The 18,737-nt window shown below is 62.2% G+C and overlaps 2 protein-coding genes across 37 annotated transcripts in view; one reads left to right on the forward strand and one right to left on the reverse strand.

Annotated features, from left to right (window-relative positions):
* The window catches only part of MARK2 (microtubule affinity regulating kinase 2), a 55,972-nt gene extending 43,492 nt beyond the window's left edge, over positions 1-12,480 (forward strand). For 6 of the 34 annotated variants that reach the window (XM_069566062.1, XM_069566072.1, XM_069566068.1 and 3 more), the window contains 16 exons: positions 166-214; positions 550-615; positions 705-775; positions 980-1,036; positions 1,711-1,947; positions 2,385-2,504; positions 2,603-2,702; positions 2,780-2,892; positions 3,862-3,994; positions 4,248-4,426; positions 4,743-4,840; positions 5,581-5,742; positions 6,365-6,622; positions 7,683-7,709; positions 9,637-9,681; positions 10,313-12,480. In XM_069566062.1, the coding sequence (XP_069422163.1) occupies positions 166-214; positions 550-615; positions 705-775; positions 980-1,036; positions 1,711-1,947; positions 2,385-2,504; positions 2,603-2,702; positions 2,780-2,892; positions 3,862-3,994; positions 4,248-4,426; positions 4,743-4,840; positions 5,581-5,742; positions 6,365-6,622; positions 7,683-7,709; positions 9,637-9,681; positions 10,313-10,676 (2,079 nt within the window). In that variant the 3' untranslated portion in view covers positions 10,677-12,480. The remainder of the gene's footprint in view (positions 1-165; positions 215-549; positions 616-704; positions 776-979; positions 1,037-1,710; positions 1,948-2,384; positions 2,505-2,602; positions 2,703-2,779; positions 2,893-3,861; positions 3,995-4,247; positions 4,427-4,742; positions 4,841-5,580; positions 5,743-6,364; positions 6,623-7,682; positions 7,710-9,636; positions 9,682-10,312) is intronic. The other 28 variants (XM_069566087.1, XM_069566097.1, XM_069566094.1 and 25 more) reach the window with 9 other exon arrangements.
* A 192-nt stretch (positions 12,481-12,672) lies between these two features.
* On the reverse strand, positions 12,673-17,964 carry RCOR2 (REST corepressor 2). 3 transcript variants are annotated; one of them, XM_069566099.1, is made up of 12 exons: positions 17,074-17,964; positions 16,294-16,350; positions 15,929-16,009; positions 15,637-15,689; positions 15,388-15,549; positions 15,151-15,275; positions 14,988-15,057; positions 14,684-14,899; positions 14,276-14,353; positions 14,081-14,138; positions 13,712-13,941; positions 12,673-13,593 (listed from the first exon to the last, which is right to left on the reverse strand). In XM_069566099.1, exons 1-12 carry the CDS (start codon positions 17,198-17,200, stop codon positions 13,279-13,281), a joined length of 1,572 nt encoding a protein of 523 aa, XP_069422200.1. In that variant the 5' UTR covers positions 17,201-17,964; the 3' UTR covers positions 12,673-13,278. The 3 variants fall into 3 exon arrangements, with proteins under 3 accessions (XP_069422200.1, XP_069422201.1, XP_069422202.1); XM_069566100.1 differs by having other exon boundaries at positions 16,294-16,525; positions 17,074-17,912; XM_069566101.1 differs by lacking the exon at positions 13,712-13,941 and having other exon boundaries at positions 17,074-17,912.
* Positions 17,965-18,737: the final 773 nt, after the last annotated feature.

Below are 18,737 nucleotides of genomic sequence, written 5' to 3' on the forward strand. Positions count from 1 at the left end.
CTCAGCCCCTGGGAACGGGCATGGAAGAGGTGGACTGCCAAACTGTTTCTTCACCCTGCCTCTTTGCTCTTTCGGAAAAAGCATCCTAGTGATGGATCTGTTTGGAGGGGACCTGAGGGGAGCAAGCTGAGCAGGCATGACCCCTGCTGCTATTTTATTTTCCAGCTGTTCCGTGAAGTAAGAATAATGAAGGTTCTGAACCATCCCAACATAGGTGAGGACCGTCGTCATTCCTCTCCCTCCCCCACCGCGCGACTCCAGCTCCCACACGTAGTCCTCCTCTACAGTCCTCCTCCCGGAGGCGCGGTGCCGGCCGGAGTCCGGAGTCTTCCAGGACGCCTCTGGGGAGGCCCGGCTCAGTCCGGCTCTGCCCCTGGAGCTCAGGGCTGTCCTTAGCGGTGTGGCTGCCATGAGGGGAGCTTGTCCTCGGGAGAGCAGGAATGAGAGGGGAGGAAAGGTTTGTTCTGAGGATGCCCCTGTGCATGTCGGGGCTTGACCTGTGACCCCCTGCTGCTGCTCTGACTCAGAGCTTGGCCCTTGCTCTTGCAGTTAAGTTATTCGAAGTGATCGAGACTGAGAAAACGCTCTACCTGGTCATGGAGTACGCCAGTGGAGGTAGGTATGGAATTGCCTCTTGCTCCTGTGTCCCTGCCTTCCCCAGCTCCAGCCAGCTCTGATGTAGACCCCACTCCTGTCACTTGCAGGAGAGGTGTTTGATTACCTAGTGGCTCATGGCAGGATGAAAGAAAAAGAGGCTCGAGCCAAATTCCGCCAGGTGGGTGTGACTCCCTCCCTGGGCTGTGGGCCCAACCTCTGCTCGGGGGGTTGGCATGCAGGGAGTAGCTGCCATCTCTCAGCAGCCTCGGAGGGTCCTTTGGGCCCTGCTTATCAGTGTGGCAGGCTGGAAGTCGGTCACAGGGTCGCAGCCCCACCAGCCCGTGCGGCCGCCTCCGGGCTGACCCCTCTTCCTTCCTTTCAGATAGTGTCTGCTGTGCAGTACTGCCACCAGAAGCTCATTGTTCACAGAGACCTAAAGGTGAGGCACGCTCTCGTCTCCCGTGTCTGAGTCAGGGCTGGGCCGTTCACCTCTGTGAACAGTGACAGAACCGTGACACCCTGATGTTCAGGGAAGCTCTAGCCTGTAATTTTTTTGGAAATGATGAGGAAGCCCCTAGGGCTGCTTCTGACACAGGCCTGTGTGACTGGGCTTGGGCTTCCATTCCCGCCAGCGAGTAGAGAGCCTCTGCCATTCCACCTCTTCCGGTGCTGCCAGGCCTGGCAGCCAGCCGAGGAAACAGGGTTGACTGTCCCACGGCTGCATCACAGCTGCTTTGCAGATGTGAGCACTCCCATCTCTGTCCCTCAGATGTTAGTGTGTGAGAGACTACCTCTGGGTCTTCCCGGCCCAAGTCCTCGCAGGTGACCACGATTAACCCAGGCCTGACAGGGACGCTTTCCACAGCTCACAGCCCTCAGCCTTCAGATCCCAGCCTTCATACAGCTGCCTGTGTGAGGAGCGGGCTTTGCCACCCTCCTCCAACCCAGCCCAGCGTCTTCACACATATTGGAGGCCGCCCTGGAGTTGGTGGGAACAGTACTAAGATTGAAGATGACTTCCTGTTTTTTCCTTCCGTTCCCCTCAGCTCCTTCCTGTCTGGTGCCTTGGTGTGGTCCACTTGGTTCCCTGACATTTTCCTTCTTACCTCCCAGGCAGAAAACCTGCTCTTGGATGCTGATATGAACATCAAGATCGCAGACTTCGGCTTCAGCAATGAATTCACCTTTGGGAACAAGCTAGATACCTTCTGTGGCAGTCCTCCTTATGCTGCCCCAGAGCTCTTCCAGGGCAAAAAGTACGATGGACCCGAGGTGGATGTATGGAGCCTGGGAGTTATCCTGTACACACTGGTCAGCGGATCCCTGCCTTTTGATGGACAGAACCTCAAGGTGGAGTGAAGTGCAGGCTTAGATCATTTGAATTCTCATTTCTTCTCTTGGCCGCTGGTCTTGTCCCCGACCTCTCACCTTCACTGCTTTTCCACATTTTTCCTGAGCCAGAGCTTCAAAGGGCTTACTGAAGGTAGCAGCTATTAAAAGGCACTATATACCCAGCATCATAATCTCAGTTCTTCTCTTGAGAGCTGGGATAAATTGTATGTTTGTTCACCTCTCCAAGGCACTCAGGATTGCAAGCCTCCGGCTCCTGAAGCCCGAGGGCGTGGGGTGTCTGACAGCACCGCCTCTCTAGTGAGGGGCCTTGTCCCAGGCCCTCTGCCTCTTTTCATATTTCGTTTCTATCTGCCTGGACAGTCAGACTCTCAGGAGCCTGGATGTTAGGTTTCTTAAACCCTTGTCCTTGGGTGATTTAAATTTCCCTCCTACAGGAGCTGCGGGAGCGGGTACTAAGGGGGAAATACCGTATTCCGTTCTACATGTCCACAGACTGTGAAAACCTGCTCAAGAAATTTCTCATTCTCAATCCCAGCAAGAGAGGCACTTTAGAGGTGAGCAGCCTGAGACCGTCTGGCCAGGTCCTGGGTCCCAAGGAAACCTCCAGGCTGAGTTCTCCCTCTCTGCCCTTCTCCTTCCCTTTGCTCCCTAGCAAATCATGAAAGATCGGTGGATGAATGTGGGTCACGAAGATGATGAATTAAAGCCTTATGTGGAGCCACTCCCTGACTACAAGGACCCCCGACGGACAGGTGAGGCTGTGCTGGGCAGTGAGGTTGAGCCTGCCTGGGACTCAGGACCTGCCTTAATTGTGTGCCCTCCCGTGCAGAGTTGATGGTGTCCATGGGTTACACGCGGGAAGAGATCCAGGACTCACTGGTGGGCCAGAGGTACAACGAGGTGATGGCCACCTATCTGCTCCTGGGCTACAAGAGCTCCGAGGTGCGTGCCCCGGCTCCATCCCCGTGTGTGCCGTCCTCTGTCAGCAGCAGCCCCTTGCTTCTAGTGGCTGTTGAGGGCAGACCTCATCTCCGAGTAGCTGTGTGGCTGTACTCTCTACTGACTGATTTTAAGCCCCACCTCTGGGGGGGCGCTAAGGCCCCTCTGGCCTTTGCTTTCTCTGATCGCCATCAGTGGTTCAATAGGAAAGCTGATGGGGTCGGGCCTGGGTCTGGGTTACCACACGGTGAGTATATCTGGTTCATTCTGTGTTGGTTAGACAGGGTCTCGGTCCATCTGGGTCAGTTCTTTGTTGCCCCCAGGCGTGTTTCCATATGTTTTGTGTCTGTGTTGAGAAGTCTTGGGATTCCTGGGTGCTTTGTGTCTTCCAGGAGCCGTGAGTCTGTGTTACTTCTGCTCTGTGCTCATGTCTGGGAGTGTGTATCTGGGGGCCTATACGTCCACCCTTCACGTCTGTCCATCTGGAGGCCTCGTGATTGTTGCTCTGCTTGTCTGGGTCACCATGTCTGCACCTGAACCCATGGGTCTCTGTGGGAGTCGGGTCCTGCTTACCATCTGTGTGTCCCACTTGCACGCACGTGTGGCCTCCCTGTCCCCCTGGTGGTGTCAGACTCCTTTTTTTGATTCTTAGCCTGCTCGGGAGGTATTGGGGGATGTCTCTGAGTCTGAATGCTTCTTTTTGCGTGCGCGCGCGTGCCCGAGTGTGTGTGTGTATATGTGTCCGTGTCCTTCTCTGAGAGCTGGGGTCTTTGTGGGGAGGTTGGTGTGTCTTTGGCTGTTTGTCAGGGTCTGCATTGCTGCTTGTTTTTCTCTGTTTATCTAAACGCACTTTGGTCTTGCAGTGGGTATGTCTCACGGGAGCCCAGGTGGATTTGTGTCAGGCAGGAATGTGGCACGGAGGTGGGCTTGTGCACAAGCAGCTCTTCATCCCTCCCTCTTGTGTTCTCGCAGCTGGAGGGCGACACCATCACCTTGAAGCCCCGGCCTTCAGCTGATCTGACCAATAGCAGTGCCCCTTCCCCCTCCCACAAGGTACAGCGCAGCGTCTCCGCCAACCCCAAGCAGCGGCGCTTCAGCGACCAGGGTGAGTACTTCCGAGAGTGGCAGGTGTGGGGCACAGCCCTCTCCGGTGGGTTCTGGGGGCTTCGGGTGGCACAGCCGAGTTTGAGTCCTGTTCAGCCCTTACTAGCATGTCCTTGGGTAGGTCACTGCAGCACACTTCCCTCACCCTGTGAAACGGGGTTGCTGGCCACAGGTAGGAAGCATGAAGCGCACGGTGGGTGTTCGGTGTGCCGCCCTCGCCCTTACGCGTTCCCACCGTCCCTCTGGCCCAGCAGCTGGCCCTGCCATCCCCACTTCCAATTCCTACTCTAAGAAGACTCAGAGCAACAACGCAGAAAACAAGCGGCCTGAGGAGGACCGGGAGTCAGGACGGAAGGCCAGCAGCACAGCCAAAGTGCCTGCCAGCCCCCTGCCTGGCCTGGAGAGGAAGAAGACCACCCCCACGCCCTCCACGGTGAGCCACGCCCCTCCCCCTCCTGACCAGCCCCGCCCTCTCTCCCAGGCCCCCACCCTGCCTTCTTGCTGTGGGGCCGGCCCTCTCCAGGCAGCTCCTTCCTTAACCAGACCCGGCTTCCTTTGGCTGCCTACCTGACCTTCCCTCCTGGGCCACTTGTGCTTACTGTAGAAAACCCTGCCCCCCAGAGTCAAAGCAACATCCTTTCTCCCCGCCACGCCTCCCGCCATTGCTCATGGTAGAAAGGGGAGAAGGGAGCTGGATTTGTGACCACTTTGGTTTTCTGTGATATAGCTCTTCCCCTTCTTTCCCACAGAACAGCGTCCTCTCCACCAGCACAAACCGAAGCAGGAATTCCCCACTCCTGGAGAGGGCCAGCCTTGGCCAGGCCTCCATCCAGAATGGCAAAGACAGGTGAGCAGGCCTGGGCCCTGCCTGCCGTGCCCCCCGGAGCCACTCCCCCAGCGGTGACGTCTGTCAGCAGCACCCTCCCCTCCCGCTCCCTGGAGTCCCGTCCTGGCTCTGTCCAGTCCAGCCGTCCACACGCCAGCACCTCCCTGCTCCCCCCTCCATCTCCTCCTCCCTGTGCTCTTGTGACCGCTTCTTGCGGGGTACCCAGTGTGACTCCATGACCATCTCAGCCACCTTCTTGCTCCTTGACCGCAGCCAGGGCATGGCAACTGTGCTGTTCTGGGCATCAGTGCCCCAGGGACCCCGGCTCAGGGCAGAACCCAGAGATGCCCACTTGAAGGGTGCACACACTGAGGGTGACTCCAGCCGGGCCTGTGAGAGCAGAAGCCCCTGACCTTGACCGTCGGTGTTGATCTCTTGGCTCCTTGTCTTCTGAGCTTAATGAAAACTCCCCTTAGCAGCACCCTGCTCTTTCTGGCGACAGCACGTCCTTGTTCTTGGAATTCCTAGGAGACCAGTGCAGCCCGGGGGCAGTGGCCTCCTGTTGGCTTTCACGCCCTGCCCTCCGCTCCGCAGCCTTGCCTCCCTGGGCTCTGACTTGTGCCCCATTGCTGCTTCTGGGCCTGACATGCATCCTGCCGAGGCTCCCCTCTGGCCCTTCCCGCCCCGCCCTTGCTTCCTAACCAAGCCTCCTGCCCCCGCCCGCCCCTAACCCAGGCCTCTCCGCTGCTTTTGTCTCCTAGCCTAACCATGCCAGGGTCCCGGGCCTCCACGGCTTCTGCTTCCGCCGCGGTCTCTGCGGCCCGGCCCCGCCAGCACCAGAAATCCATGTCGGCCTCCGTGCACCCCAACAAGGCCACTGGGCTGCCCCCCACGGACAGTAACTGTGAGGTGCCGCGGCCCAGGCAAGTGTGGTGGGGCAGCTGACGCACCGCTGCCCTCAGCCTGCACCCCTCCACCCCCCACAATTTCTTCCCACCTGGGGGTCCTGCTTTGTTCTTGTCATCTTAGCCACAAGAGGCGGCTGTCTGCTGCAGCCGGGAGGTCGAGGGAAGCAAAGTAGCTTACGGCCCTCTTCTCCTCCAGTTCTCCCTCTCAGAACAGACATGCCCGAAGCCGCCCCGAGGCTCCAGAAGGAAGCCTTTTTGTTCTGAGCCTTCCTGGACTTCCCTAGGACGCGGGGACAGTCAGCATCACAGGGACTCAGCCCTTGAGGGTTGGTCAGCATTGTCCCCTGGAGGTTCCAGTCTGCCGAGCTCCCAGGGAGCTGCTCCTCTCCAGCCTGTACTGCTCTCCACACACGAATCCTTCCCTGCCTCCCTCCCTCCCCGAAACCATCTCCTCCCCACTCCCCCTTACTGGCGTCCTCAGTGGTCACATCCCTTCCTTCTGTGTCCTCTGTGGTGGCTGCCTCCCTCTGCCCTAGCTTCCCCTTCCCTTTTCCCACCCCAGGGCACTCCAGCCACTGGCGGGGCCTCCGCCTTGTGCCCTGATGCATTTCCCCCACCCCCACCTCTTTTCCCACAGCACAGCCCCCCAGCGTGTCCCTGTCGCCTCCCCCTCCGCCCACAACATCAGCAGCAGTGGTGGAGCCCCAGACCGAACTAATTTCCCCCGGGGTGTGTCCAGTCGAAGCACCTTCCACGCTGGACAGCTCCGGCAGGTGCGGGACCAGCAGAATTTGCCCTACGGTGTCACCCCAGCCTCTCCCTCTGGCAACAGCCAGGGCCGGCGGGGGGCCTCGGGGAGCATCTTCAGCAAATTCACCTCCAAGTTTGTACGCAGGTGAGTAGGGGGCCTAGGGCAGCAGAGAGGGTGAGGGCAGGCCCTGCACCCGCCTGGGGGAGGGGATAAGAACGCCTGGGGTTAGAGCTGGGAGTAGGTCCCTAGGGGGTTAGAAGCAGCCTCAGGAAGCCTAAGAAAGTGAGTCTTGTTGGCACCTGAGGCACTCAGACCTGTCCATCCCTCTCAGGCCTTCCCAGCTCCTCATACACACCCCTTGTTCTCTGGCCCAAGCAGATGGCCGATGCCGCCTCCTCTCTAGGAGAGTGTGAACTCAGATGCTAAAATAAAAGCCCCCCTCTTCTCTCCTGGGTTCCCATGGAAACTTATATTTGGTGACGCAGCTGCAAAGTCATGAGGCCTGAGCCAGGCTGGGCCGGCAAGGAGAGTTTCTCCTGGTTTCTTGTCTCCCCCCGTTTGACCTCCTTGCTCCCCACCCAGTTGGTTTTGTCTGTCGCAGCCATATTCGTCTGCTGGGCTGGACGGGGTGGGGTGGGGGTGGAGCAGTGTGCCAGGATGAAGGCCACGATTTAAGTGACTGCTGGGGGCCCAGGGTGGCTCCCACGCAGCCTGCTGCACTCTGAGGCTTTCCAGTGTGGGAACCAGGGTGGAGATCCTCTCCATGAGGTTTCTCACTCCTGCCCCCTGATGACCCATAGAAGCAGCGTTCATCCTTGAGGTGCATCCAGCAGCCGGCCTCGCGGGGTGCTCCCTGTCTCCATCTCCCTGCTTCCTCAGCCATCTTAGCGAAGCTCAGGATACAGCAAGCAGGAGGCTTGGAGAGAGTGGGTTTGCCTGCCCTTCCTCCGTACTTTGCTCCACTCAGCTAGTGTAGCCAGGCTGGGCCCCTTTCCACCTCGGCATACAGCTGTGGGGCTGCAGGGTGGGGCATGAGCAGATGGGGGTGTCTGGGACTCTAGTCTCGCTGAGCGGCTCTTCAGAAAGTGGGGGTGACCCTTGAACCTGTAAAGCCCACTCCCCACCTGCTTATCCACATACCGTCTTGTTGGTTTTTTTTTTTTATTTCTTTTTTTATTTTGTCTTTTTTTGTTTGTTTTTTTAGAAATCTGTCTTTCAGGTTTGCCAGAAGGTAGGCGTTGAGCCCGCTGTGTGTGTGTGTCTGTGTCCTGCCTCCATCACTAACGCCCCTCTTTGGCTCTTGCGCCCTTCTCCATCTGCTAACCATGTCTGTGTGGCACTGTCTCTGCCATCTTAAAGGGAAGACGACGGCCTCTGACAGGGTGGCCCACGAGGCCACGTTTGCCCACTGAGGGCAAATGGCTCTGAAAACAATGGGCCCGTCCCCCAGCGAGGGGGACCTTCTCAGGGAATTCTCCCTTTAAGATTGTCTCCTCCCCCTGGCCCCCTACCCCGGGTATTGGTCACAAATTGTGATGGGCTCCTCTTCCGGCCGTTTCCCATGTCTGTGCATGCGCTCTGAAGAAGCTCCACCCGGGTCAGAAGTGTGTCTGGGATGGTGTCTCACTCTGGGTCTCCTGGGCCTCCTCTTCCCTGGTGCCCTGAACTGCAGGTCCTCTGGGATGGCAGGACTTCAGGGGCGCTGCAGGGACACCAGGGTGTCCAGGCTTCTGCCTGACGCCTCAGGCCCGAGAAGCCTTTGCCTCTTGAGCGGGGCACAGCACCCCCTTCTGGCAGCTGCGTGGAACAAGCCCAGCCCTCCCCCACCCCAGCAGGCCTCGGACCTCCAGCCTTTGCTGGGCGGCTGGAGCCAAACATCCTCTCTGGGCTGTGTTCTCCAGTTTCGGCCTGTGGCTTCCTACAAGCCAGGAGCTGGGCCGTCCTACCCCTGCGCCCTGGCAGCAGAGGGAGATCCCCCCGCACTCAGGCACCTGCCTTCCTGGGCCAACTCCTGGCTCTGTCGCCCCCAGCCCTGCCTTCGTCCTGTCTGGAGGCCTGGGTGGGCCGCGTACCAACCTGAGGAGCAGGTTGGAGCCCTGGTTCCCCAAGGCCGGCAGCCCAGGCCCTGCCCTGGGGCGGGGACACCTGACAGGCACCCAGTGCCCGGCTGACAGATGGCCGAGACAGGGTCTCCAGGCTTTCCCCCTTCCGCCCGCCGCTCCCCACCCAGCTCTTCAGTGCATGGCTGGCTGTTGACTCATGGGGCCCCAGTGGGGGCCTCGACCCCCGGGGCAGGAGCCAGGTGGGGCCCGAGAGCGCAGCCAGGCTCCTTCCCCTGCTCTGCGCCGGCGCCTGCTCGCCGCGCAGGTTGCAGGTTGCGTTCTCGTGCGTCTCGTCTCTGTGTCCTTTTACATGTACCGCTGCTGCTCGCGCTCTCCTCCGTCCTTGCTCTCCTCCGCACCCCCAGTTCCCCGGCTCCAGGCACCCATCTTCCAGCCAGGAGCTGGAGAAGCCGCTCAGCGGGGCCAGACCTCTTCCCCACCCACCCTCCCAAGGTGTCTGCCCTGCCCTGCCCTGCCCTCCGTCTCCCTTCTGTATCAGCAGATGGCCTGGCAGGCAGGGGAGTTATAAAAGAAAGAGGGAGGCAGGCCTGTCTCCAGCAGGCCTCAGGGCCCTTCTCCCCCCCGATCCAGCCCCAGACACTGAGCCCCAGGCACACTCCCAGCAGGTCTTAGCCCTTTGAGCCTCCCAAGATAGGCCTCTATTTATCCCCTCGCCCCTTCCCTCTAAGAGGACCGTGGTTCTGAGACCCAGCCGTGGGCCCCTAGAGCAGGAACCCCCTCCCCAGAGCCCTGCCTGTGGACTGTGTGCTCCATGAGCGCCCGCACGTCCACACCTTCCTCCCCGGCTCCTCGCTGGCACGGATCTCCGTGTGGGGAGGGCCAGCCCCCCCCCCCCCCACCGTGCTGGGCTCCCTGTGGGAGAGGGACGGTCAAGCTGCCAGCTTAAGGGGCCACGGGCCACCAAGCCTCACGGCCTGCCAGTGATGGGCAAGTGGCCTTCTGGGCTGGGGTCCCGCCCACCCACCGGTGGCACCTCCCCGGACCCGCCCTCACAGAGGTCCCAGCACTAAACTCTCCCTCGCTCTGTTTTTTGAGGAACCTGAATGAACCTGAAAGCAAAGACCGAGTGGAGACGCTCAGGTGAGAGAGGGCTGGAGCCAGCGCCGGCCCTGCGCGGGCCACCGGGCTCGCCGCGAGCCTCCTGCTCCTCTCTTCCTTCTGCCACACGGCTCTTCCTCCTGTGCTTCTGCCCTGGCCCCACCCTCTTGGGGCCTCCCTCTCCTCAGAGCACCCCTCACCCCTACTGCAGCAGGTGTGGGCCCTTCTCCTGAGATCCGGTGCATTCTGGAAGCAGGAGCCTCAGGTCGGGTGGTTGGGGCTACAGACTCCCACCCACGGAAAAGCTCAGCTCTCGTGAAGCAGCCACTTCTCTCTGTCCGGTCTGTGAACTGCTCGGGGCTACTGTGCAGTGCGCCCCGTTCTTCCCCGACCCAACCCTCTTCGAAGGAAAGCATGGAGCTATCAGCTTGTCACCTCTGGCCAGGGGCTGGCTTCTCCTCCCTGCTCTGCCCTGAGACCGGGGTGCAGGACTGCCCACGCTCCTCGCCCCGCTCTGCTCCCCGGGCCAGCTCTAACGCTCCCTCTTCCAGCACCGCTGCCTCCGGGGCACCCTCCCGCTGTCCTCTCTGGTCTCAGGGTCCATCTGCCAGGGGGGTGCTCCCGTGGGTGGGACACCGCAGCCCCCGCCTGACGCCCGCCTCTGCCCTCTCAGCAGACCTCACATGGTGGGCAGCGGCGGCAACGACAAAGAGAAGGAAGAGTTTCGGGAGGCCAAGCCCCGCTCACTGCGCTTCACGTGGAGCATGAAGACCACGAGCTCCATGGAGCCCAACGAGATGATGCGGGAGATCCGCAAGGTGCTGGACGCCAACAGCTGCCAGAGCGAGCTGCACGAGAAGTACATGCTGCTGTGCATGCACGGCACGCCCGGCCACGAGAACTTCGTGCAGTGGGAGATGGAGGTGTGCAAACTGCCGCGGCTGTCTCTCAACGGTGTTCGGTTTAAGCGGATATCGGGCACCTCCATGGCCTTCAAAAACATTGCCTCCAAAATAGCCAACGAGCTTAAGCTTTAATAGGCTGCCAGGAGTGGGGGGCGCGGAGGCGGCCAGCTGGACTTCGCTGCTGGGGCCGGCGCTCCGCCCGCCCGGGCCAGACTGCAGAGATGGGTCGGTGTGTCTCCCCTGCTGGCACTTCCCCCCTCCCCGCCCTTCTCAGTTTTTTCTTCCATGTTTGTGGGGGATGGGAGATGGTTCTCTCCCCCTCCCCACGGCTACCCCTGCCCATAGAGCCCCCCTTCCCCCCTCTCTCCCACAGGAGGCAAAGGAAGGGGAGGGAGGGGGTGGGGGGGGCAGGGCTCCCCCTCGGTACTGCGGTTGCACAGAGTATTTCGCCTAAACCAAGAAATTTTTTATTACCAAAAAGAAAAAAGAAAAAAAAAATTTCCCAGCGGCCACCTTTCCTCCCTGCCCCATTGGGACAGTCGAGACTGGATCTGTGGGGTTTCCCGGGAGGGTGGCTCAGGGCTGGAACACTCTCAGGCAAGAGTGGTGGAGTTCCCTGTCAGGCCCTCCGCCAGGCCCACTTTGGGCTTCTCCCCTCTCCTCTCCTCCTTCCCCTCCAAGCAAACCACCAGAGGTGGCCTTCCCCTGACCTCAGGCCCCTGGGCTGGAGGCCTGGGCGGCTGGGGGCTGGGGCGGGGGTGCCGGGCAGCCCAGAAGCGGGGGGCTGGCGGCGGCCTGGGGCTGGCAGGCTAGGCGCGGGGCTCGGCCTCCCTCCACACTGTATCCTCTGCCCCTCCTTCCCCAGAGGCTGGGCATTTCCTTCCACAAGCTGCTGTGGGGACATTTGTTCCCCTCCTCAAAAAGTCTGTGCCATCTTCTCCCACCCCCTCCTGGGTAGAAGGCGGGGCTGACCCCAGGGCTGGGAGGGGAGGGGACCACAGGGCAGGTGGGCCCCCGGCCCCCAGGGGCCGCCCGGGCTGCTAGTCTCCGGAATAGGGACGACGGCATCCTCCCTTCTGGGAGGGCCTTTGTCTGAAAGCACAGCCCCCTCGCCGGTCCTCTCCCCGCTGCCCCTCTTCACTGGCATTAATCTGGGCACCAGCTAGTTCCGTAGCAGTGACTTCCCTCGCCACTCATCTCGGCCTTGCCTTCTCTTCCTCACACCGTCGCCCCTCCTCTCAGGAGACACTGCCCCGGGCCTCCAGGGCCGCCTGGCCGAGGCTTCGGAGGGCAGCAGGGCCGGGAGCCTCTGCCCTCCACGGGGTTGGGGGACAGGTAGGCCACGGGCCTCCCAGCTCGCCGACCTCCGCAGCCAGGGTGGGAGTGGCTGGTTATGGGCGCTTGGCTGGTGGCAGCCGCTGCTTCCCTTAATTTATTTCTCTGCTGTTTCTGTTCTTGAGAAATTGGGGGAGGGGGTCCTAAACAGAGGCTGCCTCTACCCTCACCTGAGTTGTACATTTTTTGTGATGGGTTTTATTTTTTATTTTATTATTTTATTTTTTTTTTTTGATTTATGATGACTCCGCCCCTACTCATCACCCCACTCCCAGGCCTGGCTCCATGGCAAGTCAAGCCCTTGGGTCCCAGGAAGGGGCCTCGCCAACCTCAGCCCTCCCGCCCGCCCCAAGCCCTGACCGTGGGCTTCGGCTCCTACCAAGGGCTCCCCCTCCTTCCTTCCCTCCCCCTTCCTGCCCTATGGAACAGCCCGGGTGCTCCCAGGGGCCCGGAGGGCAAGGCTTGGCTCCCAAAGGGGGTGGTGGCCGGCAGTGGGGGGGCGGCTCCCAGGCAAGGTGGCCCCTCCCCACCCAGCCCCCCTTCCTGCACTTAGTTTCTCCTCTGGATCAAACACGTAATAAAGAGAATGTTTGGAATCTGAGCTGCCTCCTCCTGTTTCTCATCCCATCTGGGCAGGGACCCAGTCCCCATGGGCAAGATATGGCCCAGCCCACCTGCCTTGCTGGGGAGAACTGATTGCTGTTTGGGCCCTGGAGAAGGGACAGCGCTGGGTGGACCCATGGCCCTGACAAAGACACTAAGCCTGGAACCCTTAAACCAAAAGAAGATTCAGTGAGCTTGAAGGTTTTATTTTTAAAAAACATTGAAAAATAAACCCATGTCTGCATATGTTCCCAACCCTCCTTACTCTATCTAGGCTGGTGGGCAGGGGGACACCCTCAGAGCTCCTCAGCATCCCCACCCGGCTCCTGAAGACAGGAGAGCTAGCTCTCTGGCCCCAAGGGACCTCTCTGCCCACCTCCCCCCTCCAGTGCCCTCCCCGCCTCACCCAGACTTATTGCTACAAGAAGAGAAAGAGGAAGAACAGCCAACACGTGAAACTGTCCTCGCCCCCAGCCCCACACTATGGTCTCTACCCCCTACACGAAGGGCAGGACCAAAGGCCAAGCCCTGGCCACTGGGAGGCGGTCATTCCAGTCCCAGCCAGGAAAAGAAAGTACCCTCAGGCCAGCTCACAAGGCCCCAGACTCTGGCTGGGCTTGGCCACCGGAAACAACGTGCAGAACCCACGGGGCCAGCTGTGCCAGGCGCGGCAGCCCTGGGTCCTGAAAGACCTGGCGCAACCTCTAGTCCCTTCTGTCCTTGGTGAAGCCGGAGGTCCCCAGGGACGCCCAGCCGAGGGCTTCTGGAGCCTCTGGTTGTCGGAGAGCCTCAGGGCTCAGAGCGAGGGTGCCGGAGGCTCCAGTGGGGCTCCAGTCAGGGTGGGTGGGGGCTGAGGGCCAGGGCGGGCACTGTGGCGGGAGGCAGCCAGGGCAGGGCGGATGAGAGGTGGTGGCGGCTGGTTGGGGGCCAGCCGGGGCTGAAGGAAACGGCCCTGCTGGAGTGGGGGTGGCTGGCGTAGCAGGGTGGGGGCCGTGGGCAAGGGTGGCCTCAACAGTGGGGGTGGCTGGGACAGCGAGGTGGGAGGTGGAGGAGGGGGCGGCGCAGGAGGCCCCGATCGGGGTCCTGACGTGGAGACGGATGTGATCTGGACCTGAGAGGAGACAGAAGGGTGAGAAACTGGGTTCGAGCACACCCTCAGCCCATCTTTAAGGACGGAGGTGGTGGTTCCTCTCCTCTCTCCTCGCAGCACTTCTCTCTCCCCTTCTCACCTCATCATCTTCCTCTAGGGCTGGGGCTGGCAAGGGAGCCCCTCTCCTAGCCTCCTCCATGGGGACCGGGGCTCCAGGGGCCCCATCCTGCTCGGCCTCCCACTCCTGCAGCACCTCCTCCAGATTGAAGCGGCGCCGGTAGCTCACAAAGAAGGTCTTCACCTGGGTCAGAGTCTTGTTCCCAATCACCTCTGCAATAGCCCCAAAGTCTTTGCCATACCTACGGATGGCTGCAAGGGTCAAAAGGGCAGCAGAGTGTGAATACCGCCTTAGATCTAGTTACTTCCCTGATCCTTCCCCTCTGCCCCAGCTCCCTGGGGGGAAGGAGACACTCCTGGGGCCCTCTGTTCTCTCCAGAGCCTCACCCACCTTGTACGGCCAAGAGCTGCTCATCCGTGGTCCAGCGGGAGTTGAACTTGGTATTGGCCTGCAGAGCAAGGGATGGATCCTTGAGACTCAAAAACGGGGGAACAGAGGGCCTGCTCTCCAAACAAAACTCCCCTTTCTTGCTCTGCCACCAGACAGGGTCCCTCCTGCCCCCCAAACTTGAAAGAGCAGCCTCACCTCCGGGGGGCGGAGTGGATCAATACCGCCCTCCAGGGCTTGGCGGAGGCTGCTATTGGTCTGCTTCATGCTTTGCACCTGGGAAGGTAAGTCAAGAGAGGGCCGTCAAACTCCACGCCAGGAGGCCATCAATAGCAACCCTCACCCAGCCATCTACCTCATCTCATCGCTCACAACCATTCAGTAGGGGAGACACTGGGGTTTGCCCCTTTTCAAAGACCAGCGTTATTTATTTATTTATTAGTGACCAAAACAGAACATCAAGTTACCCAGAAACCCAGAGGATGGAGAAAATGCAGGCTTGGCAACCACACAACCACCTCCCTTACAGCTCAGCTGCCCCCAGTTAAGAGTCCCCAGCTGCCAACTGTCCCCTCTCACAGCTCCTCCTTCCCCTGGGCCCCCTACCTGGCGCTTGAGGGAGATGAGCTGGGAGTCAAGGCCTCGAAGAGTGAGGTTGGCAAGGTCCGGGCTCCCTGACACTGCGGTGAGGCCCTCAGGGCTCAGGTACATGCCTTTGGGCGGGCGCCTCCGAGTTCTCAGCGGATGGTGGCGGTACTGGGAGCCCTGGGCCTCCTTCTTTCCTGGGCCCGGCCGGGCATTCAGGGGCCGAGAGGGCAGAGGCTGCCAGGGAAGAAAGAGGAGGTGAGCGGTGCAGAGCCCAAGGAGAGGGTGGGCCAGCGGGCGGGCCAGCAGAGCTCTGCACCCTCACCTCTCTCTTGGGGTCTCCAGCATCCGGCTCCCCCTCACTCACGGCTCCTCGTCCCTCTTCAAGTTCATCGCTGCTTACACGGGGGCCAAGGAGCGGGTGAGGCAGGGACTAGGGGCTGCAGGAGCGCTGTCTACCCCCACCCACAGCTTCCCCAGGCCCTGACCTATCTTCCTTGTCCTTTCGGCCCCCAAGCCGCCGAGCCTGTCTGTCCATCACACTGGTCCGGCTGCGGGTCTTCTTCCAAGAGTAGTAATACTTCACCAGGCTAGGAATCAGCTTGTCAGGCAGCTGGGGGCAGGGGGCAACGCCAGAGGCTGGAGCCCACCTAAGACTCCAGGCCCCGGGAAGGCTTATCAGAAAGAAGGGCCCGAGGAGCGCCGACAGGGGTGGAGGGCTTTACCATCTGCTGGATCCGCTGGAAGCACTTGCCATGGAAGCCAAAGGCCTGTTCAAACAGCACCTTGTCCTCCACCGTCCACTCATCCGGGAATGGGGTGAAGTTGGCCAGGTCAGCCAGCGACTTCTCTACGTCATGTTTATGCCACAGAAGCATGCCCAGTGCCTGGCCCAGGAGAGAGGAGGACTCGGGCTCAGCCGCCCTCAGCACCGTGCTGTCTCCTCCCCGAATCCCTGCGGGGCTGAGGCTCACCTGCTCGATGTTGTAACCGTGCTTCTCCTTGGCCATCGCAATGTACTTGTCAACTGCAGAGGCGGGAGGAGCCAGCTCTTGGAGGAGGGGTTACAACTCCTAACCCAGGCCTGTCCAGACAGGGGTATGCCCCCAGGGACTAGGCCCCTGACCCTGAGCCCCAGGGCAGGGGTTGAACCCACATGTCTCAGCCTCTAGCCCACTTCTGAGAAGAGCCGGCCGGCAGCGGATAGGAGAACCAGGCCCCCAGCTCCCAAGGGTATGCATGAACCCAGGATCCCACCCCACTCACGCTTGGCATCTGACACACAGTGGTTGGGGGACCACACCAACATCCCCTTCAGCTCCTTGTTACTGTAGCGTGCGGGGCTCTCTGAAAGGCAGAGGACAGAGGACACCATCACCCAGGTGGCCCTGGCCTGGACCCAAGGCCAGAGGGCAGCGGAGTGAGGCCTGTGAGGTGAGGCCCAGAGGGGAAGGAGGCGCAGAGGACCAGACAGGAAGGCAGAGCAGGAAAACTAGCCATGCCACAGGGCCGGCCACCCACCCCCGCCTGTCCCACCAGTGGGCGCCAGTCAAGGGCTCCCTCAGGTGGGGCCCAGGGCCAAGCCATGGGCCCCCAAGTCCCCTCCCTTCACAGCCTGTCCTGCCACTCACCAGGCTTGCACTCCGGAATTACGGCCTGGTAATTGGTTCCAACGCGGATCATGCTGTCTGTGGAGCCAGGGGGAGGCAGTCAGGACTCCAGGGAAGGAGGATGGGAGGATGGGAGGATGTGGCGGGGGAGGTGGCTGGCCTGGAGTTCTTCCTGACCACCCAGGGCCCCCATCTTCCAGGAGGCTCACTTTTCCCTGATCATCTCCTCAGTTACCCTCAGTCACAGAAGCAACTGGAAAAGGGAGAGACCTTGCCTAGCTATAGCCCTGGGGCGGGGGGGGGGGGGGGGGGCGCGCGGAATACGGGCCAGTTTTAAAGCCCAGGCCCAGCAGAGCCCTTTGTTCTGACTTAGTGGGGGGGCGAGGGGGGTTGGAGGGCTGCCCCTAGACCTGGACCACAGCCCTGCAGGGAATCCAAGGCTCCTCCCCACCACATGAGCCTCACGGCTTGGTGTGGAGGTGTCTTTCCAGCTCCTGCCCCGGCCAGACCTCACTCCTCTGCAAGGTGGTAAGGTATGAGGAGCCTAAGCTGTGAAAGGGAGGGACGCCTGAGTACCTCAGGGGCTGAGGGCAGGGAGGGGGCAGGCAGGACTGCCTCCCCGGCAGCTAGGGGCCCAGCCTCCAGATTCCCTGTGCCGGCTTGGGGAGAGCAAAGCAGAGGCTCCTATTGAAGGAGGGCAGGAGCCATGCCTAACAGTACCCCTGGGGTCGGCAACTCTCCCCCGCGCGCCTCCCCCCGCCCCGGGCCGGTGCGCCTTTAACCCCAGGCTGCCGGGCTCACCGTGCGAGTGCTCCTCCTCGCTGCTGTCATCCTCCGAGTGCGGCTGTCCGCCGTTGGGCGCCGTCTTGGCCCGGCTGCGGGACAGGATCCCGGAGCCCGCGCTCGGCTTCTCCATCACCGAGGGCATTACCCCCGCCCAGCCGCCCCGGGGGGCGCGGGAGCCTTCGCAGAGCCGCGGTGGTTGCCGCGCTCGCCCGGAGTGCCGCGCCCGGCCCGGCCTGGAGGGGTCGCCACTGAGGCTACGAGAGCCAGGAGGTCAAGCGTGGCTAGGGTCCGGCGGAGCAGAAGCCCAGCGGGCAGCCCGGCGCTCTCCGCGACCCCCAGAGGTGAGGGCTTCAGAAAAGTTTGTGTAGAAGTGGGGTACGCGGGGGAAGAGCCGCAAGGTCCGGTGCGGCTGCGGCGCGCTCGCTCTGTACGCCCCCACGGAATTGGGGGCTCCCCGGAGAAGTCGGGGCAACCTGCCCTCGGGGCGCCGTGGAGCCCCAATTGCCCGCCTGCCCACGCAGTTCAGCGAGCGGGCGCTGCGGCGCAACTGCCGCCCGCCCCCGCCCCTCCCCGCGAGCTCCGCGTCTCTCGGCTGCACCAGGATGCCCCAGTCCCCGGGCGGGGACCCCTGTCCGGACCAGACCCCCGCCTGCGACGGCAGCCGGCGGCGGCGGGACGGCGCGCACGGCGCGCGGCGCTGGGGCAGAGTTGCCGGGAGGCGGGGGAGCGCAGCCGCGGGCGCCGCCTCGCACCCTAGCCGGCGCGCTCGCTCGCTCGCTCGCTCTCCCCGGCGCGCTCCGGCTGCTCGCTCGCCCGCCCGCTCTCCGCCGCCGCTCGCTCCTCGCGCACACAATGAAGCTGCTGGCAGGGAAGTAGTGCCGGCTGCGGCCTCAGCACCCCTCCCCCAGCCGATGCCTCCGCCAGCTGAACATCTGGCCCTGGGGTGGGAGGCAGGGCCCGGGGGGCGGGGCCTGGGGGCCGGGGCTAGACCTCCGGGGGGTGGGGTCAGGACCCGGGTGGCGCGCGCTTCCCTCTGCCTGCCCCCGGGACTCGCAGACTTGCCCCCCCAGGGGGAGACCCTCTGCCCCCCCCACCCCACCCCCAGGAGTAGCCAGGGGTCAGCCCCACCCACGCGCACACCAGCCCCACACAGCAGCGGGCTCGGGTTACCGCCGCCTGCCCCGGGGGCCCTGAGGCCGCCTGCCCGCCCGCCCGCCCGGGTGGAGCCCAGCTTTTCCTTCCATTTCCCTTCCTGCCAAGGAACTCCCCGCCCCCCCCTTCCGCAGAGGGGACCCCCCCACGCACACACACATCATGCGCCCTTGGGGGCCAGAGCGGATGGGAGGCCGGACAGGCGAGGATTGAATTCCTCCAAGAGCTACCGGGCCAAGGAGCCTGGCTTCTGGTGTGCATCTGTGGGTCCCCAGGGGTCACCTCAGTTCCCTTTAACGGCTGCAGTGCGCACCCCAAAACAGTGGCCCATGGGGTTGCGGGATGGGGCGTGGGAAGTGCAGGGGAAGACCTGGACTGCAGAGTAGGGGGGAAGCTGGGGGTCTGTCCTCCCCGCCCCCTCCCACGCCCGCCCCGAGTTCACTGTCATCCCAGCTGGGAGGAGAGCCCCCTCCCCCAGGACGAGCACGGGCAGAGTGACAGACCGGGAAGCGGGTAGCGCGGCACAG

The sequence above is a fragment of the Ovis canadensis genome, chromosome 21 (assembly GCF_042477335.2).
Source record: "Ovis canadensis isolate MfBH-ARS-UI-01 breed Bighorn chromosome 21, ARS-UI_OviCan_v2, whole genome shotgun sequence".
Classification (NCBI taxonomy): Eukaryota; Metazoa; Chordata; class Mammalia; order Artiodactyla; family Bovidae; genus Ovis; species Ovis canadensis.